General features: G+C 48.8%; 7 protein-coding genes across 7 annotated transcripts; 2 read left to right on the top strand and 5 right to left on the bottom strand.

The window, feature by feature from the left end:
- Positions 1-51: 51 nt before the first annotated feature.
- Positions 52-2,316, top strand: UA08_04753 (Plasma membrane fusion protein prm1; the record flags this gene model as incomplete). Its single annotated transcript, XM_020267057.1, has 1 exon — positions 52-2,316. One exon carries the CDS (start codon positions 52-54, stop codon positions 2,314-2,316), a length of 2,265 nt encoding a protein of 754 aa, XP_020120150.1.
- Positions 2,317-2,741: 425 nt separating this feature from the next.
- On the bottom strand, positions 2,742-7,037 carry UA08_04754 (Xanthine dehydrogenase; the record flags this gene model as incomplete). The annotated part of the gene is made up of 4 exons (XM_020267058.1): positions 2,742-4,425; positions 4,491-6,445; positions 6,511-6,714; positions 6,804-7,037. 4 exons carry the CDS (start codon positions 7,035-7,037, stop codon positions 2,742-2,744), a joined length of 4,077 nt encoding a protein of 1,358 aa, XP_020120151.1.
- A 416-nt stretch (positions 7,038-7,453) lies between these two features.
- UA08_04755 (hypothetical protein) lies at positions 7,454-9,278 on the bottom strand (the record flags this gene model as incomplete). Its single annotated transcript, XM_020267059.1, has 2 exons — positions 7,454-7,526; positions 7,603-9,278. The coding sequence occupies 2 exons, from the start codon at positions 9,276-9,278 to the stop codon at positions 7,454-7,456; spliced, it is 1,749 nt and encodes a 582-aa protein (XP_020120142.1).
- Positions 9,279-10,193: 915 nt separating this feature from the next.
- Positions 10,194-10,849, top strand: UA08_04756 (Thioredoxin-like protein 4A; the record flags this gene model as incomplete). The annotated part of the gene is made up of 5 exons (XM_020267062.1): positions 10,194-10,309; positions 10,364-10,465; positions 10,531-10,589; positions 10,645-10,687; positions 10,738-10,849. 5 exons carry the CDS (start codon positions 10,194-10,196, stop codon positions 10,847-10,849), a joined length of 432 nt encoding a protein of 143 aa, XP_020120143.1.
- Positions 10,850-11,027: 178 nt separating this feature from the next.
- On the bottom strand, positions 11,028-12,171 carry UA08_04757 (hypothetical protein; the record flags this gene model as incomplete). The annotated part of the gene is made up of 2 exons (XM_020267063.1): positions 11,028-11,898; positions 11,981-12,171. The coding sequence occupies 2 exons, from the start codon at positions 12,169-12,171 to the stop codon at positions 11,028-11,030; spliced, it is 1,062 nt and encodes a 353-aa protein (XP_020119891.1).
- Positions 12,172-12,679: 508 nt separating this feature from the next.
- UA08_04758 (hypothetical protein) lies at positions 12,680-16,477 on the bottom strand (the record flags this gene model as incomplete). The annotated part of the gene is made up of 3 exons (XM_020267064.1): positions 12,680-15,468; positions 15,529-16,342; positions 16,412-16,477. The coding sequence occupies 3 exons, from the start codon at positions 16,475-16,477 to the stop codon at positions 12,680-12,682; spliced, it is 3,669 nt and encodes a 1,222-aa protein (XP_020119892.1).
- Positions 16,478-17,115: 638 nt separating this feature from the next.
- UA08_04759 (hypothetical protein) lies at positions 17,116-19,256 on the bottom strand (the record flags this gene model as incomplete). The annotated part of the gene is made up of 3 exons (XM_020267065.1): positions 17,116-18,552; positions 18,614-18,759; positions 18,821-19,256. The coding sequence occupies 3 exons, from the start codon at positions 19,254-19,256 to the stop codon at positions 17,116-17,118; spliced, it is 2,019 nt and encodes a 672-aa protein (XP_020119893.1).
- Positions 19,257-20,786: the final 1,530 nt, after the last annotated feature.

The following is a 20,786-nucleotide window of genomic DNA, read 5'->3' on the forward strand; positions in this document are numbered from 1 at the left end:
ATTTTCTCCTAAGCGCTGGTCGCTTCTTTACTACATTCGACATCATACATCATGAAGCTCTTTGGTCGAACGATATTTCCTATGCTCCCGCCATATGGCGCTCACGATGGCGCCGATGCTCCTCCTCCGTACACCGACCCTGACAAGCCAACGCCATATTTGGGCCTCAAGGCACGCCTATCGCAAGTTTGGATCAACCGATGGACCATCCTGATTTTGCTCGTTCTTATCCGTGTCCTGCTGGCTGTGGCAAGTCTCCAAGGAAACATGAGCAGCGCGCAAACCCAGGCTCTGTCTGCTTGCAACTCAGTCCAGTCTATGGGAAGTGCAATGGCCTCCATGCCGCACTACATGGCGCAAGGAGTCAATGAGCTCACAGCAGATGGGGTCACAAGTGCCGTCAATGGCCTGGTTGATATCCTGAATCTGATAGTCACCGGGGTGGAAGGGCTCGTTGTCTTCTACATTAACTTCCTCACACAGGTCTATTTGTGTCTGTTTACCCTGGTAGCCAGAGGAGCCGCTGAGGCGGGCTTAAGTGTCGCTGAGGATGTGACCAATTGGCTTAGCAAAGAGCTACCCAGCATCGGGCATGATCTTTCCGATGCCGTATCGACTGCTGAAGATGGCTTGAATGACCTTAGCAGTGCGCTCAACAACATCAAAAGCAAGTGCAATAGCGTTTTCACGAAAAGCCTGTGCAGTGACCTTCCCAACGTGCCCACACTCAACTTTTCGAGTGAAATCGACGAATTAGACAACCTTACACTTCCTTCCTCCATTGACGACGGCATAAGCAAGGTCAATTCGACTATTCCAACATTCACCCAGGTCAAGAACCTTACCACCACAGCTATCGAGTATCCCTTTGAGGAGATCAAAAAGCTTATCAAGGAAAACCTCGGCAACTACTCGTTCGACAGTTCTGCCTTTCCGGTTCCCGCCAAGAAGTCCCTTTCGTTCTGCGGCGAGAATGATGGAATCAATGAATTCTTTCAAAAGACAGCTGAGGTTATCGTCGAGGCGCGAAAAGTCGCTATAGCCGTTCTCATCGTCATTGCAGTTCTTGCTTGCTTGCCGATGGCCTACATGGAGATCCACCGCTGGCATACAGCGAAGGAACGTGCCAAGTTAGTTGGTACGACTCACGATTCTCTTGATGTTGTCTACCTTGTTTCTCGTCCGCATACGTCGTCTTTGGGCATGAAGATTGCTTCACGCTTCAACAACAGTCGTCATCAGATCTTGGTGCGGTGGATCGTTGCCTATGCAACTTCAATCCCAGCCCTTGTGCTACTGAGTTTGGGTCTAGCCGGTCTCTTCTCCTGTCTCTGCCAGTACCTTATCCTCAAAGCGGTTGAAAGAGAGGTACCGGAACTTACAGCTGAAGTTACTCAGTTCGCTGATCTAGTTATTGATTCTTTGAACAACGCTTCTGAGCAATGGGCCCTCGACACTAACCGTGTCATCAATTCGACTAATACGGCGCTCAACAAGGATCTCTTCGGGTGGGTGAACATCAGTACGACTGCATTGAATAACACTCTCAATACTTTCATCGATAAGTCCAACGAAGTTATTAACGAAACATTCGGCGGCACGATCTTGTATGGCGCAGTGTCCGGCATTTTCGACTGCGTCGTCGAACTGAAGGTTGAGAGTGTCCAAAAGGGACTAACCTGGGTTTCTGACCACGCCTATATAAGCCTTCCACAACTTCCAAACAATACCTTCTCAGTCGGAGCTGCTGCTAGCGTCAACTCAGGCGACAGCTTCTTGTCTGACCCTGGCTCGACAACATCAAACCAGATCACCGAAGTGGTGAACGAAGTGACCAGCAAGCTCCAAGACACCATTGAGATGGAGGCCAAACTATCTGGCCTCCTCGTTCTCCTGTGGCTTTTGCTCGTGCTGTTCGGTTCTATTCGCGCGCTGACTTTCTGCTGCAAACGCCAACGTGCCCGAGGTAATGGTGGCGGTCAAGCAGGTGTAGTTGCAGGTCCCACTGAATACATTGACCCTCCCAGCATGATGGCTGGAGCAGTTGTTCCCCCCGTTGCTACCTCTTCTTTTTTCGCTCCAGGCACCGCTACACATGAGCATGGTGACAACGAGAGAGCTGCTGCTACTGTCGCCGCAGCACACATTCCAGGCGAGGACATGCACAAAGATCCTTTCCTAGAACCCTCATACGAATTCCAGGATCAGAAACTCGGCTTCGCAGGGGAGCGGACTTACTCATCGGCTGTACAGGCGGACGATCCATCTCATAAGAGCGCTTACGTTGAATTTGGCGGTGACGAGAAGCGTCACTAGTCTTCCAGTCTTTGCTCATCTCTCTCTACCGCATTTTTATATGTTGTGATTTCCGAAATAAAAGCACCACCCTCTTTTCATTTCTTTTGCATCGCTTCGGAGAGTTAGGCGTTATGCTTCCATATATCATACACATGCGATATGATACCCTCATCGACGCAGCATTCATTGGATATGATCCGCTGTACGAGAACGTGTTTATTTCCTTGCATCTAATATGAAACTGATAGATACTTTGTTCTTGAATTCCGCGCCCCCCCCCCTCTTTGATCTACTTCGTTTTCGAATTACTTTGTGATATCGATCTAATAAAGAACCTACCTAACAGAAGCCATAATATAACTTAATCAAAAATCCAACAGATATATATAAACGGCCCGAGAATATACCTAGACTATAGTGTATATACAGCACTAGTCCTCAAACTAAATAGCAACGAAAAAGCTCTTCTCCCCTTCCTTGGGCACAACCCTCGCTCTCTCAACAATAGGATCCGCGCAACTAACCCTGATCCTCTCAGGAGTCGCAGGACTCTGCAGTTGCAGAACCTCAGTAACCCCCCACTGTGCCCTCGCAGCCTTGAGTGCATCACGAATAGCGAAAAACACTGCACTGCCCATAAACAATGGCGGTTCACCCACACCACGCGATCGCTGAATAGTCCGTAGATTTTCCCATTGCACATCCTTGAGCAACGAGATGTTCAATATCTGAGGGATATCCCTGAATCCCGGAATCTTATATGCACCTGGTCCCTTGGTGAAGATCTGACCGGAGCCGCGGTGCCAGAGACTTTCTTCGGTGGTGAAAAGACCCTGACCCTGAATGAATGCGCCTTCGATCTGTCCATAGTCTATGGCAGGGTTGATACTGCGGCCAACGTCCATCTTGATATCAGCCCGAAGAGGGGTCCAATCGCCGGTCAATGTGTCAATTTGGACTTCGGCAGCGGTCACGCCTTGCGTGAAGTAGTAGAAAAGCTGACCCTTGTTCTCGCCCCAGACGTAGCCAATATCAGGTGTACGGTAGTAACCGTTTGCTGATAGATTAACGCGATCAAAGTATGCTGCGTGAGCGAGCTCTTTCATTGTTGCATTCGGCATCTTTTCGCGATATGGTTGAAGGCGCTTATTAATTTGATCGCACGCGTTGTAGATGGCATAGCCATTCAGATCGGAGCTTGCAGAAGCTGCCGTTGAGGATGTGTTTGGCACTGTATTTGTGCCAGTTTCCGAAATATGCACATCTGACAGGGGCACCTGTAATGCCTGGGCTGCAATCATGCACATTTTTGTGTGTAGACCTTGGCCCATCTCTGTGCCTCCATGCGCAACTAGGACACTGCCATCGTGGTAAATATGTACCAAAGCACCGGCCTGGTTCAAAAACAAAGCAGTAAACGAGATACCGAATTTGGTTGGGATAATGGATAACCCCCGTTTCGACCACTTGTGTGTCTTGTTGTATTCATTAACGGCTTTCCTTCGCTCTATATACGAGCTCTCTTCCTTGACTTGTTTGTACATGAGTGGTACGAAAAAGTCTTTGAGTTCTTGATTGAAGTGCGTTTTATCTCCGGGCTTGTACATGTTCAAAGTGCGTAGTTCGTCGGATGACATGCCAAGGTGATCAGCAACCTCTTCTATCATTGACTCGCACATGAACATTCCCTGGGGACCACCGAAGCCTCGGAAGGCAGTATTTGAGACCGTGTTGGTCTTGCATAGCCATCCTCGCACATGCATGTTCGGGATCTTGTAAACACCATCAATGTGAGATAAAGATCTCTCCACTACAGCACCCGACAAATCTTGCGTGTGTCCTGCGTTGGCAAACACGTCGGCATCAAAAGCAACAATTTTGCCTTGTTTTGTAACTCCGACTTTCCATCGGCAGAGGAATGGATGCCGCTGGCCGGAGGTAACAATGTCTTCATCACGGTTAAGCATGCAGCGTACCGGCCGCCTCGTCTTGTGAGCGGCAGCAGCGCATATTCCTGCTAATTGGATTGAGCGAGTCTCCTTTCCACCGAAACCTCCTCCCAGTCTTTTGACCCGTGTGACAATTTTGTTTGCCGAGACGCCAGTCACTTGCGCGACATATGTTTGCCTGAATGATATTAGTCCCAAAAATGATTCCTTAGAATTGCAGCAGAGAAAAGGAGAGGAACTTACGTCTCTGTAGGATTTTGTGTGCAACTGAAAACCTCCATTTCACCATCTTCTGGCTTCGGCACAACGACGCACGCCTGCGTCTCCAAATAGAAATGCTCCTGTCCACCCATTCTTGACACGCCGGTGAAAACATGATCTGCGTCTTTGAATGCTGCTTCAGTGTCCCCATTTTTGATATGTCGGAAATGTTCAAAAAATGACTTTGCTTCGATCGCCTCTTCTATCGAAAGAATAGCCGGGAGTTCCTCGTAATCAACCTTCACGGCCCTTGAAGCTTCCTCTGCAATTTTGGCGGAAGTGGCAAGGATCATTCCTATGGGCTGCCCGGCTGTAAAGACCTCATCAACGGCAAAGAACTGTTCGTCAGATTTAGGAGCACCCCACCAGTTCGCGGCAGGGGAGGGTAAGTCGCGATGGTCAACGTAATCATAAACGCCGGGTATATCAAGGGCGGCCTCAGCATCCACGCTTAGAATCTTGGCCCTAGCTTTGGTGGATAAAACCAAGCAGCCATAGAGTTCGTTCTTTTGCACAGGGATATCATCCGTGTATTGAGCCTCCCCGGTACACTGCTTGAGAGCCGAGAGATGGTTCCCGGATTTTCCAACAACTTCTTGTTGATATGCAACAGAAGCACTATGGTCCTTGTGTCCAGAAGAGATGTTTCTTTCAATCTCGTCAATTATATCTTGATCAATATCGCTTTCCTTAACTTCAAGGTTGGACAAGACGTCGTGATAGAATCGATAGAAGAAACTCAACGCTAGCGTCTTCCTGTACGTTGCCATACCTCCGGGGACACCGAATCGTAGATCGAAGTCCTTTTCCAGGCCGTTCATGACACCTTCCAATGTCTCGGGGTTTGTAAATTTCTTGCCGATAATGTAGAGTTCAGCATTCTTCGCCGACACGGTCATTGGGGCCATTCCGCCGTACACGAAACTGGCACTAAGGACATCATTTGTTTCTGACAATGAGACCCTCAAAGCAGCATTGACAATAGCGATATCATCATCCTTTCGCTTTGATTGCTTGTATGCCCTGAAAAACTCGCCCTCCTGGGCCACTGGGATGCGCAAGCTAGCAATAATTGCGTCTGCAGGGAGAGCAGTTGTGCGATAACCCTTGAAGAAATCCAGCATCGGAATTTCGGTTTCTTTTGTTAATGACTTAGCTACCAACACTGTGTTGGATGCCACAAAGACAGGGTTCAAATCTGAGATCGGAGAGGCTGTAGCTAAATTACCGGCAGGCGATGCGACGTTTCGAATCTGTCTCCCAGCAAAGTAGCGCAGCTGCTTTTTGATAATTGTAAATGGTTGTCCGCGAACTGGTCCATAGCGCTCTACAGCTTCGTCGCAGATATGTTCCAGGTCTGTCAAGGATACGTTTGCTCCCAAGTCGAGGTGGTCATCCTTGAAAGAGTATTGCTTGAGTTCGGTAATATCGCCTACATAAACAGACGGGTCGTAACACAATCCTTTAAACTTGACTTCAATCTGTGTCTCTGTGCTTCCACCTATGATTTTCGCAGATGGGTAGGCATCTTTGATTTCCAAAAGCTGCTGCACTGTCACCGGTCGATACCATCTCTTCTTATTACCTATCGCAAGCGCCTTGAATTCGTGTTTTCTGAGGCTTGGTGGAAAAATCAACTCAGTCTCACGGTTGTAAGGAATAAAGTCTGGTCGCGGGAAAATGGGCGCTTTAATATCGGCCTCCTGAGAAGCTTCATTCGATTTGCAGCAGCCACCAGCTCCATCTTGTTTCTCCATGCAACATCCCGTACCCCCATTCGCCTTGGCATTCATGCAGCCAGTCGAACTCGAGAAGCTGTGAGCAACGTCTAGAATGGGCCGGTAGCCAGTGCAACGACAGAGATTTCCATCGAATGCTTCCTCAACTTCATGCGGAGAAGGCTCGCTGTCATTATTGCGTAGAAGAGCGTACAGACTCTAAAACCGCGGATTCACCCTTTTGTCAGCAGATGGACTCTATAGACGAAAGACAGATAGCATACCATCACGATTCCCGGGGTACAGAAACCGCACTGGCTTCCATTCCCGACAGCGAGTCTTTGCTGAGCTGGATGCGGATTCTTCACATCGCCAATCCCTTCAACGGTGATGACATGTTTCCCGTCAACACTGACAACAGGCGCGAGGCAGGCATTAACAGAAGCATGGTAGAGCTTCTTTGTGGTTGGATTGATGTGTGAGACCACCTAGATAAGATTTGGCAACACGAGCAAGTTAGAGAAAAAGAAATTCACGCTCCATTTGCGAATGCTTGAGTGAAAATAAACTGTCTTACCACGGTGCAAGCACCACAACCACCCTCAGCACAGCCCAACTTTGTGCCGGTCAAGCCAATTCCACGGAGGTATTCCAGCAGAGTCAGCTCCGGATCGACGTCGTCGAGCAATACCTTGGTTCCATTCAGATAGAAGCGAATCGTATCGTGGTAATCCTGCGTTAGCTGGATCAAATTGGAGATTTTCTTTGCGCCGACAGCTGGGGCAGATAAATCCACGAGGCCCGGCGCCATGATGCGTGTTAGGACGTCTCAGAGAAGGATTTATACGACCTATGTGTATTGAGTACACGATGCAAATGAAGATAAATGAAAGAAAACGTGTATATTCACATGCATAAGGAATGGAAGAGACAAGAGGATGCGGGGGGGTGGTCGAGTATTTATTGTATGGGAGCTTATCGGTTCCCAGGTTATCTCGTCTCCACAAGCCGCCCGGCGATCGCCACTGTCCGGCGCCATACAAAAGCATCAATTTGTATGGCTTCATATAATAATCACTTCTATCGTAGCACAGACAACGAAAAATGTCACACAAACGCCACCAAATGCTCCAAGGGAAATATATTTACATACGTAGAATTTGTAGCCGAAGAAAATTAGAACAAAGGAAAACGCAACGCAAAAACGTCTTTAGATGTTGGATATGCTCAGTCAACTCGAGCACCAAGGAAGTTCTGCTCTTCTTTCTCCCATCGTTGTCGTTCCACGACACTGCGTGCCCTGTATACCGTACATTTGTTAGATAGAATTCGACAAGGCTTTTTGGTAAAGGGGAGATATCAAGGCGAGAACAAACCTGTAAGCCTGGACAAATCGCCAAACCTCAATATCTGCCAGATTCCAAGCTTCTGCGATATTACGCAGACCGACACGGTTCGGCTGGTCGTGAAGCCAATTACGCGCTTTCGCAATCAACTCATACTCTTTGACTAAGGATGGCTGTTCTTTTGCTTCATCCTGAAACTTCTTAGCGTCGTCTTCAGCGTCCTCGGTGTCAACTTTAAATCCAAAATTCCATGACAATTCAGAGACTAATGTCGAGGGGAGATCCTCGCCTTCCTTAGCCAAGAGGGTTTCAACAGTCATCCAGAAGGTCCTGTGCGCATATTCCTCGCCAGCAACCACCTCCTTAAAAGCGACTACTCGGGTAGAGCCTGCACGATTCGCACCAACTAGTTCCGTGGTAACTTCGGCCAGCCACGGATCACGGGTTGTCTCGCGTCGAATATAAGCGGTATCGACCTCATCGGATCCACGCTGAAGAGTAATCAGAGTGAGAGGATGTGGTAAGACGCCAATTGTATAGATATCGCTGGCATTGTTGAAGGACTTTGGTTGTGAGATAGAAACCGACCTCGACTTCGAATTACATGGCTGGCAATTAGGCCGATTAGGCGGACACGGCCCGGGCAACTCGGAAGAAGGACACTTGGAAAGCGCTTGTGCGAGATGCATGGCAGGCTCTACCAATGCTGTTGTATGATCAGGGATGGGCTTCAGCACTGTAAATCCTGATGGGAAGCTATTGAGGAATGTAGTATGGAGATGGGCATCAATAAGCTCAGCTAGAGCCTGCCGGCCAGCTGCGGCGTCCGAGGCGTATTTCTCGGCGAGTTGAGGGTAACTGGCTGTTACGACGCTCTGTGAATAGTAGGCCAAGGCGTTGGATTGCTCTACCGCGAAGAACTCTGGCGGGATAACAGACAGAATGGACGAAGCACCGTCTCTGGGGTCTTGAATAGCAAACTTTATCGCATCGTTAATGCGCGTCTTCTCACCGGCAAAGAGCGCTCGATCCAGCGTCTCGAATCGGGTAATATGAGTAGGTATAGCGCCGGCTCGGAGGTACAAGAAAATGGGATCATCATAACGAGCCATTGGGAAACACAGCCAATCCGCGAATAAGCCACTACCCATATGACCCCAGGCCAGCCATTTGAAGAAGTCTTGTTCCAATTCTGGTTTCAATTCGCGGCGTTGCACTTCCTCGTATAGAGGGTTCTTCATCGCTTCGGCGCGGCTGAGCACGACAGGCCGGAAGCCCTTAGCATACCATGCACGTCTCCACGCCAAAAGAAGCTGGCCATCCGCCTTCTCTTGGGCTTCGTCATACTTGCTGTTCGGCTCGTAAAAGGTATACACGGGTGGACGCTCGGGTAAAGGAGGGAGCACAGTGCGATGCTCGTCAAGCGTAATGGACGACGAGAAAGGATGAAGCCATTTCCAATCGCTGAACCATTTCGACTCGCCGCTAGTGCTATGTGCTTGCTCGGGAGGTTCGTGAGCCGCCGGGCGGAAAGGATGGCGGATGTCTTCAAATGAGGGGAATTTCGTTGGTATGTACCGCGAGGGGCCGAATTTGACATGAGAAACTGTTTCGAAAGTTGTGTTTGTTGACTTGGAAAGAATGAATAAAGCGCATGCGACCACGGCAAGGATGGCGAGCAGCGACGTTGTCCGTTGAACAATCATGGTGATTAACGATAGACTTGACTGCTTAGCTTTGTAAAAGTAGTACCGGAATAATCGTCCTGACCACGGGCCAAGAAGGATTGCGTTCCTCAGCACAGCAACCCGACGTCGCAAGGACAGGAGGAGTTGAGCGAGTTTATCCTTAACTAGTAAGACTAAACAGGGAGAGGCCTTACTGCTTCCGGCCGGAGCTATCCGTATGGGGGATGGCGCCATCTCTAAGTAGACATCTGACAAGCAGAATATAGCCTTCGCAAGCGCTGCTTTAGCTCGGGAGAGTACCTTTGTTAATTATTTTTATCACAATAATACAATTGATTTTTCATTCTCTACCAGCTACTAGTTACACAACTCGAGATCGGAGGAAGCAAGGCGAATATGTGCTAGCGCGGCTCAAAATCAAAGTCTCCATGTGTTTTAGCCCTAACCCTATCAAATCCATATTCTCTGTGAAGACAAGCCATTTAAAGCAATACAATGGATACTCTTCATGGAAATGCACCAGTATACTCATCGAAACTATCCCTAGCCTTGTATTCTACTGGCCAGGCTAACATAGTGCTGAGCTAGGAATGAAGGGCAGTCATTTGTCGAGGCCGGGCTTTCAATTTGCTAATTAGGAGCAAACGATGCAAGTCAAGGCCAGGCAGCGGACTGTTTGAAATGCTGTAATACGCATATAAACTAACTATATAACTAACTAGTTAGTTAACCCCTAGGTATAAAGGTTAGGTAAGCAGCGATAGATGTATGCAGCCTTAGGCATCAAGACGCCCGCCAAGACCGAACGGTTTCTGCCTCAGGTATCCACAGCATCGACTTCCCTTGGCATCTTTGGGCTTCTCTTTTCTAGATGCATCAAGACAACACAGACAGACTCGCTCTACCTAAATCAAAGCAATAAAACAATCCAACATGGGTTCCATGGTCCTTCCGCATCTCCAGAATGCCTGGCAGGTTGATCAGGCCATTCTCTCCGAAGACGAGCGATTAGTCGTAGTGAGGTTCGGCAGAGACTCCCATCCTGACTGGTAAGTTCTTGTCTTTTCTGTCCGCTTGTCAGAGAACTGACATTTGATTCCTAGCCTACGACAGGATGATGTCCTGTCCAAGATTGCAGACCGCGTCAAGAACTTCGCTGTCGTTTACCTGTGCGACATAGAACAGACGCCAGATTTTAACGCCATGTATGTATATCTTTTTCTTTTTCAATTTCTGCGTTTTGCCACCGTAGAAGCTAATAGATCCCTAGGTATGAATTATACGACCCGATGACGATAATGTTCTTCTTCAGGAACAAGCATATGATGTGTTAGCAATTATCTAATGTCTCGTTGAATCGTATCTCCTACTAACGACTTTCTAGGCGATTTTGGAACTGGTAACAATAACAAGCTCAACTGGGTTCTGTAAGTATGCCTAGCTCTCCTTAGCAATACGGTTGCTAATAAATAAACAGCGAAGATAAGCAAGAATTGATTGACATTATCGAAACAATCTATCGCGGTGCGAAGAAAGGCCGCGGTTTAGTCGTCAGTCCTAAGGACTACTCGACCCGGTACAGATACTAGCCGTGTTTTCTCAGGGTTGAAAAGCCTCTCTATCTTTGAGTTTCAGGGTGCAGGATACTTCAGTATGAACATGTTTGTTTTGAGCCTTCTAACTATATTACATGGTACACCTCCGTGCCCCATCTAATAGCGATTCGAATGATAACGAAACGAATAATTTTATAACAAACATGCATGTTTACAATTGTACTTTTAGATAACTTAATATCTCATCCACAGCCCATCGCAGAATCGCGTTCATAGGCTTCTCTCCCTTACCAGGCGCCACCACAACACCCGCGTCACCGCGCACATTAACACCCTGACCCGCCAGCCTCAACAGCTCCTCAGTTGCCTTCTGTGTCGATTCCGAAGACGCAGCGACAGCATGTCTATCGGCGAGCGATTGCTGGGCCGTAGTATCATCCTCCGGCGCCAACAACCACGCATGGTCCTGGACGTACCTCGGCCAGACGATATCATCAACGTAGCCAGGAGGGTCAGTCCAGAAATTCTGGGGCGCGCTATCGCCCTCCTCTTCCTTCTCTAGATCGATGCTTGACGACTCCAAATCTTTATTCGTATTGCTATCATCATTCTCCCGCGTAGCCGCTGGTGTCGGAGCCGGCCCGATAGTCACATAGCCACTCCGCGCCTCTCTCCGCGCCTTGACAACATCATATGGCGCCGGTAGGAAGATGTGCAAATGAATGTTATCATGAACATGGCGTAAAACATGAGACGGGTTCTCCGCTGCCGGAGGCGCAAAGAGCAAGAAACCTTCCAGAAACGCAATTGTGATTTCTCCTTCTCCTGCTCCATCTCCAAGAGAAGACGAAATGAAACCACCCAATTTCTTCCCTACTTCTTCCCTCATAGCTTCTATGGTAGTCTTCTCAACACGCGGATCTGCCGCCTCGTTCTGGTCTTCTTTGCTCCTTAATCGAGGCGGCAGTGTGCCATGCTCTCTCACATAGGCCAGCGCAGAAGACATGAACCCAACATCGATTGCGCCGATGGTATCCCAGTCTTGAACCAATTCGCCTTTTGCAGTCCGGACAACTGGGATTCTGTTTATTATTGGTATCAGTTTTGCTGTATGCGTGCATATATTTATACATTGGTAGATGGCAGGTACTAGGTAGTACGTACTTGTCATCGGGATAGTAAAAGTCATCTTCATGTATAATAAACGTGCGGACCTTATACTCCATCGCGAAAATCGTACGCAGAAGCCGTGCCAGTGTCGTTTTCCCGCTCGACGATGGACCTGAGAGGCCTATTATGATTGTTTTGCTGCTGGCGCTTTCGGCCTGCCCCGCCTGGGTGGTGCGGTCTGCCATGCCTGTCTTTCTTCTCTTTTGCCCAGCGTCGTAAAGAATGTTTCTTGCTCTTCTCTTGATCTCTTGGTCTCTTGGCTTTTTTAGTGACACGCAGGGTATCGACTTTTTCTCGCTGAGTCTGAAAGTGAGTATCCTCGTAGAGGATGGTACGTATGATCGATCGATCTATGGAGGGGCTGGCAGATAAGGACCGATAAGGACCGATAAGGAGAGAATTTATGGATTGCTTCAAAACTCACGCTAAGGCTGCCTTCACTCTAGAATTGTGAATTGACCAAACCATGCCCTCTAGGGGTAACTGTTCATTGAAAACTTTGTCATAGATAGGAACAACAAATCATGGGATATCTAACGTAACTCCAAGCTCGCCTCCTCACTTTCAAAACGAAAAGATCTTAGCAAACATAGATAGGACAGAAATAAAAATAGAAATAATAAAAATACACCACTTCTACTATGAAAACATTAGACAGATATTTCTATCCGTCTCAATAACAAGTAAATCTACTCATCCACCGAACAAACTCATCAATGACGTTCTATCATCAACATCCTCATCGCGAGCCTTCGCCGGACTTCGATTAAGGCTTTGCTGGGCTGGTGCTGATGGAGGAGAGCTAGGAGACCCGGAATTCCGCGACGATCCCGATCCTCTCGGAGGAGTCATAATGATCCCATTGTCAGTCACAATTTGGAACTTGGGCACCATCTTTCTCTTCTTAGGAGGAGTGGGAAGGTCCGGGGAAAGATCAATTTCAGGGCGTGGCGTTGCATATGATGTCTGAGCCGAAGGAGAAGAAATAGCAACTTTGCGCTTTTTGGTTGCTGGAGTTGTGTTTCTTCTTCCTGGCGTGCTAGGAGAAGGATTGGATTCCACCAGATCATCAGGAATCGGCAGTTCGTGACGGTCAAAGAAGCCACAAAACTGCTGCAGATATGCGGGTTCGATGGAAGCGTCATCTTCGGGCAATTGATAAAACCGCTCGCGTTGAATGATCGAACTCATAGTCGAGTCGTCCAGCATGTCCCTTTCGGCATGCTGCATTTCTGAATTCGACATTTCCTGTCTCCGGCGCAGCATCTTCTCCTCTAGAGTATCTTTCAGGACCAAAGTCTCCACAAAGACGGGCTTCGTCTGTCCGATACGGTGCGCGCGTTTGATAGCTTGACTCTCAACATAAGGCCTCCAAATGGGGTTTACGATGAACACGCGAGATGCACTAGCAATATGTAGCCCGTGAGATGCCTGTCGCAAATCCATGAGTAAGACTCTCACACTAGATGACTCCTCGAATAGCGATAAATATGCCGCCTTTTGACTCGTTTTAAGAGTATTAGCATAAATTCGAAAGTCTATGCCTAACAATTCAAGTCCTTCTGCAATCCAGAACGCTGTGTTATTATTTTCGTAAAAAATGATGATCTTCTCTGATTTATGCAGCTCCTGAACTCGGTCTAACAGATAAGTGAGCTTCGCAGAGGTGGTTGCGACGAGCTTTGTATTTGACAGTGGCGATTCAGGCTGTAGGCGCTTGCTCACGCCCTTAAGAAACGTTTTCTTTGGCGGCCGATTTTCAGAGGGCTTGTTTTTGTGGGTTAGATTATCTGCCACGCCTGACTCATTTCTGGCAGGTTTCTTTTCAGATCGCTCTAGAAGCTGACGGCGGGCGCTGATCCCTGCTCCTGCGAGCCCTTCCGCAGGGTCTTCATACTGGAGGTGTGAAGTTACAAACGTCTGCGCAAGTCGTGCCTGTGATAGTCCCAGAAGTAACGGCTTTGACTCGTCACGATCCGGTGTCAATGCCCAGTGCTGGCTGGCATGTTCTGGAAAGTTTTGCACATAGACACCCAGTTCATCAGATTGGCTGAACACGCTGAAACTCTGGCTCGTAAGTGCCCGATATGCAATTTTTAAGCCCTCTGTCAATAGATGGATGTCCTCTGCTGCCATCTTCTCCTTGTTATTTTCCACATATTTGACAGCCACGTCGATCGTAGACTCAATATCCTTCGGCTTATGACCGGTCCACCAGAATCCTGCCTGGCGTAAATGATTGATGAGCAGACTAAGATGTTTTCTGTTCCTACTCTGAAACATATAGTCCTGGTCCTTGCGTTCCGACGTGACTGCATTGACAGTAAGATTGAATAAGAAAAGGTTAATTGCCATCTTGTCGTAGAAGGTCGGTTCAAGGCTAACGACCTTGTTATGCAACCGCGGAAGTGGGAGCTCCTCGTTGATAACATCTAAACGGTGCCTCACCACCAGGCCTTGAAGCACAGCACGCAGCGAAGGTGCTTTTCTTCGTCTTCCATCTTCACCGACTGGTTTGATATATTTCGTCCAATTCGCCGGGTCGTCAAATCGAGAGTTCGCCCAAGGCCTGTGTCTCAAAAAGTCCACAACAATGAGCCGCAGGTTGTCCACATCCTTCAATTCTTCATCAATAGCTGTACCTGTCTTTTTGCGAGAATGCAGAACCGACGATGTCACCTCGTCTCCAGAACTAGTATCACTCGCTAGCCTCTGATGGGAGGCAAGGCTGAGTTCAGCGCCGTAAAGGCCATTTGAGGGTGTTCCAGACACTACCCATCTTCGTTCGACGTGAAGTTGATCCAGCATGTGCATGGTGCTGGTCTTGTACCCATGCCCAGCAACATTATGCCCCTCGTCTACAATTATCCGAAGCCAGTGGAATTTCTTCAGAGGAGATTCTTCTGAGGCAAGCGCCGCGGGATAACGTCGATTAGTCTCGGGCTCTCCAGCTTCTTTTTCGAATCGAGTACGCGCAAACAATATGATATCATATTGCAACAGCTCATCTGCTGAAGGCGTCTTGTCTTTTCGTTCTCGGAGAATGAGCACGTTTAGTCCCTCCGTGTGGGTAGCGATTTCACTTTGCCAATGATCAACGAGATTGGGAGGAACAATAATAAGTGTGCCCGAAGCAAGCCGGATATGAACTGCTGGTGGGCGTGATAACCATCCCCCTCGACTCATATACCTAGACGGCGGCGGAGGTATAGTATAGGACCCCCTCTGGCGCTCACATTCCTCTACACATCGAACATGGTTTATACCGATATTCTGCAATCGTCGAAAATGACTAGGCCAAGGAACCGAGAATCGACCGGCTGTAGCAGCTGCCATCTGCATTAGGGAGCCTACCGATGAACGAACTGGATTCTTAGTTTCCTGGTACTCCATCGGAATGCGAGGGAAATGGCCTCGTGTTGATAGAATGACTGCGAGACAAATCAGGGTTTTCCCGCAACCCATAGTCTCCGCAAGAATGCCTACGATTCAAAGGTAAATAAATTTGAACAACAGCACCATGGGGAATACAAGTCTCTTACCACCACAAGCTTCCTCATAAAGGCGTTTCTCACTTAACAAAATGCCCTCTTCTTTGTCATAGTAGTATTCCTGACCATACGGTGTCTTGTGTATCTGTAGTCGCGAATCCAGCATTTGTTTCGGCTGCACTTCTCGCTGGATCATGGTAGCTGCCGAGCGACATTGGTAAGGATGTAGAGGCGTTTTGAGTCCGATTACACCAGACTCCTCTCTGGTTTCTGCTTCGAGCTCTCTCGAGCTCGCTATTAATTCTTGCATGGCCAATCGTCCATATGCATCATTAACATCCTCTATAACGGGCATTGGGTTGTCCAGAGTGTTGAATATGTACCACAATGATTCGTCCTCGGCCGCGTCAGGACTCTGTTCTGCGGAGGTCGTATCAAATATGCCGTTCCAAGCTGCCGGAGAGCTGTCAAGACTGGCCATAACAACCTTTAAAGCTTTCCTCAACAAGTTTTTCGTTCGCGGGATATAGTTTTGCCCAACATCATTTGGTAGAACATAGACCTGCGCAAAGGTCTGTTCAGGGTGGGATTCACAATGATTCCAGCGTACCTGCACCCACCCATGTTTTTCCAAATTGGCAAGCTCTGTCTCTGGAAATGGGATCGAGTGGTGTGAAGAGATATACGGTCGCAGGATGCCGATGGGAAGATATGGGCTAGTAGCACGTGGCGCCGAGGAGGAACTAGGGGATTGAGAGTGAAAGGAGGGAGGCTTTAGAATCGAGTCAGAAAGGCGAATGGCGCTCGATGAGGGGACGATGTCATGGCGACCCAATTTCTTTGTCAAAGACAGGTCAGACTCGATCTACCATAAAATAATAGGTCAGAGTTAATCTGGTTCCTTCCAAATGAGTACAGATTGGAGGGGGCACACATTGGAATACGCCTCAATTCCCGAGAGAACAGGGGAAACAGCATTGGCGACAGCGGCGGGTGACATATTCACAGACCCAAGTATCCAAGCACAGACGAGCGACTATCTAAGGAGATAAAACTGAGGCCTCAGAGATTCAAGCCGCCTCGAATTGGTCTCAGTTCAGCCTCTTTTCGAACTCACACTGTCTGTTAGTGCCTGGGTGCAGAAGTTCTTTCTTGATAGATGCACCGCATTCCATCATTCCGTTTCGCGAGTTCACATCATTGCTAAAAGCCCACAAATTGTTTCTTTCGCCTTTGCAGATGCCAAAAAGTGAAGGAAGAGATTGGAGATCTGCGATCGCCGATAAGGAGCGATCGTGGCAGAAAGAAGTGGGCTGGCTTGTGGTTGGGCACCACTCTGACCGCCTCCAGATTCACTAAGCTAAGTTATTGCTCCACTTTCCAGTCTATAAATATTCATGCCTCAGGCATTCAATGGGAGATATAGCCCCGGAGCCAAAACTAGAAGAGCAAGTACTAAGTGCCATAACAGGACAACTTTCCTTTCAAATCGTTACCTAGGTATATACTTGTATGATGGACGAGCCTCTACAGTGACAAACCCGGCTATGCCCTTTCCATGAAATGCATGAGAGAAAAGTGGAAAAGAAAATGAAGAGAAGACAGGGGAAAAGAAGAAAAAGTGTCTATAATTATTTATCACCGAGTAAGAAAATCTTCAATCTCGAAGCCGACGCGCTTTAGAGCTTTCTCCTCGATATCTTTCGTCGGGTCGGGCAATCGCCGAACAATAAGAGTTCGCGCTTCGTTAAGACGTACTTCGACGGGGTTTCCAGAACCATGACGCTCGATTTCTTCTCGGTCACACTCCCGGATGTGTACTGTCACATCAGGACCAATACATGCCCGCCAAAGCGACGCCATCCACTGCCAATGATCGAGAAATTCATAGCGGTCGTTTATAGGAATAGAGCAGGCAAAGGCGTCTGCCGTCGTAAGCTGATATCGCGGAACTAAGGCAACAGGAACTGGGGATGGGCTAGTAGCAGTAGTACTAGGCACTGTCGTTGGTGGAGAAGGGCTTGAGCCTGTAGATAGCATTTCTGTGCTGCCGGACTGAGGCGACCCAGTTCTCGAAGAGGATTTAGAGCCATTTGCCGTCTGTGGCGACGACCTTGGGCTGCTGATAAATTGAATGATCTCGTCTGAGATCCGATGCCAGGCGGAGATGACGTTCAGATAGTCAACTGTCGCATCCCCCATTTCGCCTGAAGTTGAGCCTTTGCGGGCCACGATGTCGGGTCCTTCGAAGACTCGGACAATGTACTTTCCATCATCCATTAGAAGCTGTCCCAGGTACTTCAACATGACTTTGACTTGAGTCAGGTCCTGGCCGTCGACGGCGATAACAATGCCTCTCGATTGGGGGCTGTTTTGCTCAGAGAGCGGCGGAGATATCTTAGCAAGGACCTTGATCTTATTCAAAACTGGGATCGTCATAACGGTGTCAGCCTGAATGCGAGTGGAAGGCGTCCCATCTGCTTTCAAAGGTGGGAGTGTGAGGCTTGGATCATAGTAGTTCTCACTGTCCTGCCTTTGTTGGGCGGCGTGGACATGCCCGTTAGATGAGGGGTCAGCGTGGCTTCGAAAATAGGCGACACCAGGACGGGAGACGCATGTCTGCTGCTGAGAAGGGAGAGAATAAATCTCTGTATCAGGACCATCAATGTTTTGAAACGGGCTCCCGTTTAAACGACGGCGTTTTGTGTCCAAGGGTGCAGTTTCAGGCTCTCGCCACTGGTTGTGTAGCATGCGTCGGTCAGAGTCATTTAATATGTGCAATGCCGCTGGGCGGCGATCGGACTTTGTACTTCCATTTCCATTGACACGGGAGGAGCTGGGATGGGGAGACATCGAGTCCAAGGAGCGACTACTCATGGGAGGCACGGCAGCAGTCAGAGGCGTATGAGGTGTTGAAGGCGGATTCATCAGCCGCCCCCCACACCGATTGCATATCGTCGAGGCTATTTGATTACCAGTAGACATGGATCCATTACGAGCATAGCCGTCACGTCCGAATCTCCTTGGTTGATATCGATAGTCTGGGTACTGCTGCTGATGCCGGGCTTTCTCTGCCTGTTTTCAACTCAATGTCAGCCGAGATGCAACAGTATGGATACAGACAGGTTCAACAAACCGCCGCTAGAGCCTTCCATTCCTCCTTGGTTTCCGCTGGCAGAGCTCTCCATTGCTCTCCAATGATCTTGGAGATCTCTGGGTTTGCAAGTCCAGGATTCTGCGCAACCACGGCTGCCTGATAATGCTGCCTGTACAAAATAAATGCTGTGTCATCAACATCGCAATTAGCACAGTACAAATAGCCCAGGTGAATGCAAGTACATACCATTCCTGGGTCTTGGAATCTTGGGGTCAGGTTGACACAGACAGAACTGCGACGCAGACTCTCTAGCCGATTCGGGCCTTGATGGACTGCCGGACCCTGAGCGGTCTCTGTTGGCCGATTCCACGCTTATCAGGGTTGGTGTGTTCTGCCTTGACGAAAGCGCGGTGAAGCTCGCCGACAACTGGCCATTCTGGCCCATTTGCTCTCTGTTCACGGCAGAGAGCTGCATCTGGGACAAGGCTGTTGAACAGCTGTCTGGCTCCTTGGATCGCTGTGCTTCGCCGGATGCGAATGACATGTCCTGGAGAGGCAGGGCCCTATTGCGATCAGTCATGATCTTGTGCTCCAATAGACTGCTGGTCTGTCTATGTAGTAGTCGCGATGCCGGGTCATCGTACAAGGCCACTGGCCGAGGAAGAACGCGGTCAAAGGACATGACAATAGCTTGGTAACAAACAAACGAGCCGGACCAAGCAAGGTGCACCAAGTCTGTATTACTGTATGGTATGGCTGGCGGACGAGTCTCGTTGTTGGCTTGTTGCAGCGAACAGAGAAAGGACTTATATAGATAGATAGATATCTCAGTCGCGAGCAGCGTGGAAAAAGAAAAGAAAATGGTATAAAAAGAAAACCAACAGCAGAAAAAAGTATCCAAGATGGAGCATGAATGAATGCTTGTCATCCTATAGACACACCAAATCAATCGCTTTGATCTGCCGCCACAAGGACTTTATGGGGCCCGGCCAGTAAGTATAGAACAAATGCCTAATAATAAGACATGGAATAATACCGATACCAACAGCAGATGCAATCGCGAGAACGCCGCCAGAACGAGACGAACGGAGGGGGGGGGGAACCTGGTGCAGGGCTTTGTCCCGGAAGGTATAATGCTATGAATAATGGATGGGGAAGAATGAAGGCGAATGCATGTCGTCGTCTGGCAGTCCCGTGATCCATTTATAGCGCTTTCTTTGCTGACGGCCAGGTTTGACGAGGATCTTCCGCGCCGTTTTTCCTCCTTCCTCCTTCCTCTTTCCTCTTTCCTCTTTCCTCTTTCCTCTTTCCTCTTTCCCCTTTGCTCCCCTTTTTCTTTTTCTTTTGCTTCTGCTGTTTCTTTTCTTTTCTTTATTGCTCGTTGGCGGCCCCTCTTCGGCCTGCAAACAATCACTCGCAGGCTACAGTCGGTGAGGCGCGGGAAATAAACCGAATAAAGAGAATCGCTATTGTCATCGATGCGAACAAAGAAACAGCCCCCCCGCTAGCGCCCAAATACGGCAGGCTGCAGCAAAGCCTGGGAAAATCGCGTTGCCCAGTCGCCCGCCTCCAGATCCGGCAACTGCAAGCAAGTCGTGCCTTTGGTTGCTGCTGGAGGGACCACTACGCTGCTACAGCCAGTCACAGACGGGAAAAGGGCGAGACAAAGTGATTAATCTACACGCTTCATTTCTGGGGCTGACGATTCCTGGGTAACCATGTACAATTCCAAATCGGTAGCTCAACAAAATCTCCCCCTCCCCCGTAATCCATTCCAGGAAACTCCTTGGAGCCCCGCAGACAAGTCAATGCCAAAATAGCTACCTTCTGTGTCTTCACGGCGGCGGCTCGAAAGTGACGATCGATCTCACTCTTGGTAGCTCCCCTATCGTGGGCAAGAGTGCTTCCCTTGGGCGGTCCTGCAGCTGTGAAGACGCTTGCAGGCGAGAAGCTAGTTCTCGCGACTGGTTGGCCTTGCATTGTTTAGAGGGTACAACGCACGTTTCAAAGTCAAGGTTCTCGCAAGAGAAGAGCGTTGAGCGGTGAACTGTTGCTGTCAACATCACAGACACAGAGCGATCATCTGATCAGGATGGACACGACGGTTGTGTTTTATTGTGACTTGTCTCTCCGACTGATTAGCTGAAGTGCCGGAAGAGGCATCGAAGGACAGAAAGAAAGAACCAAGAAAAAGCCCTTCCCGTCCCTGGAG

This window comes from Talaromyces atroroseus (genome assembly GCF_001907595.1).
Source record: "Talaromyces atroroseus strain IBT 11181 chromosome Unknown scaffold_5, whole genome shotgun sequence".
Taxonomy (NCBI): domain Eukaryota; kingdom Fungi; phylum Ascomycota; class Eurotiomycetes; order Eurotiales; family Trichocomaceae; genus Talaromyces; species Talaromyces atroroseus.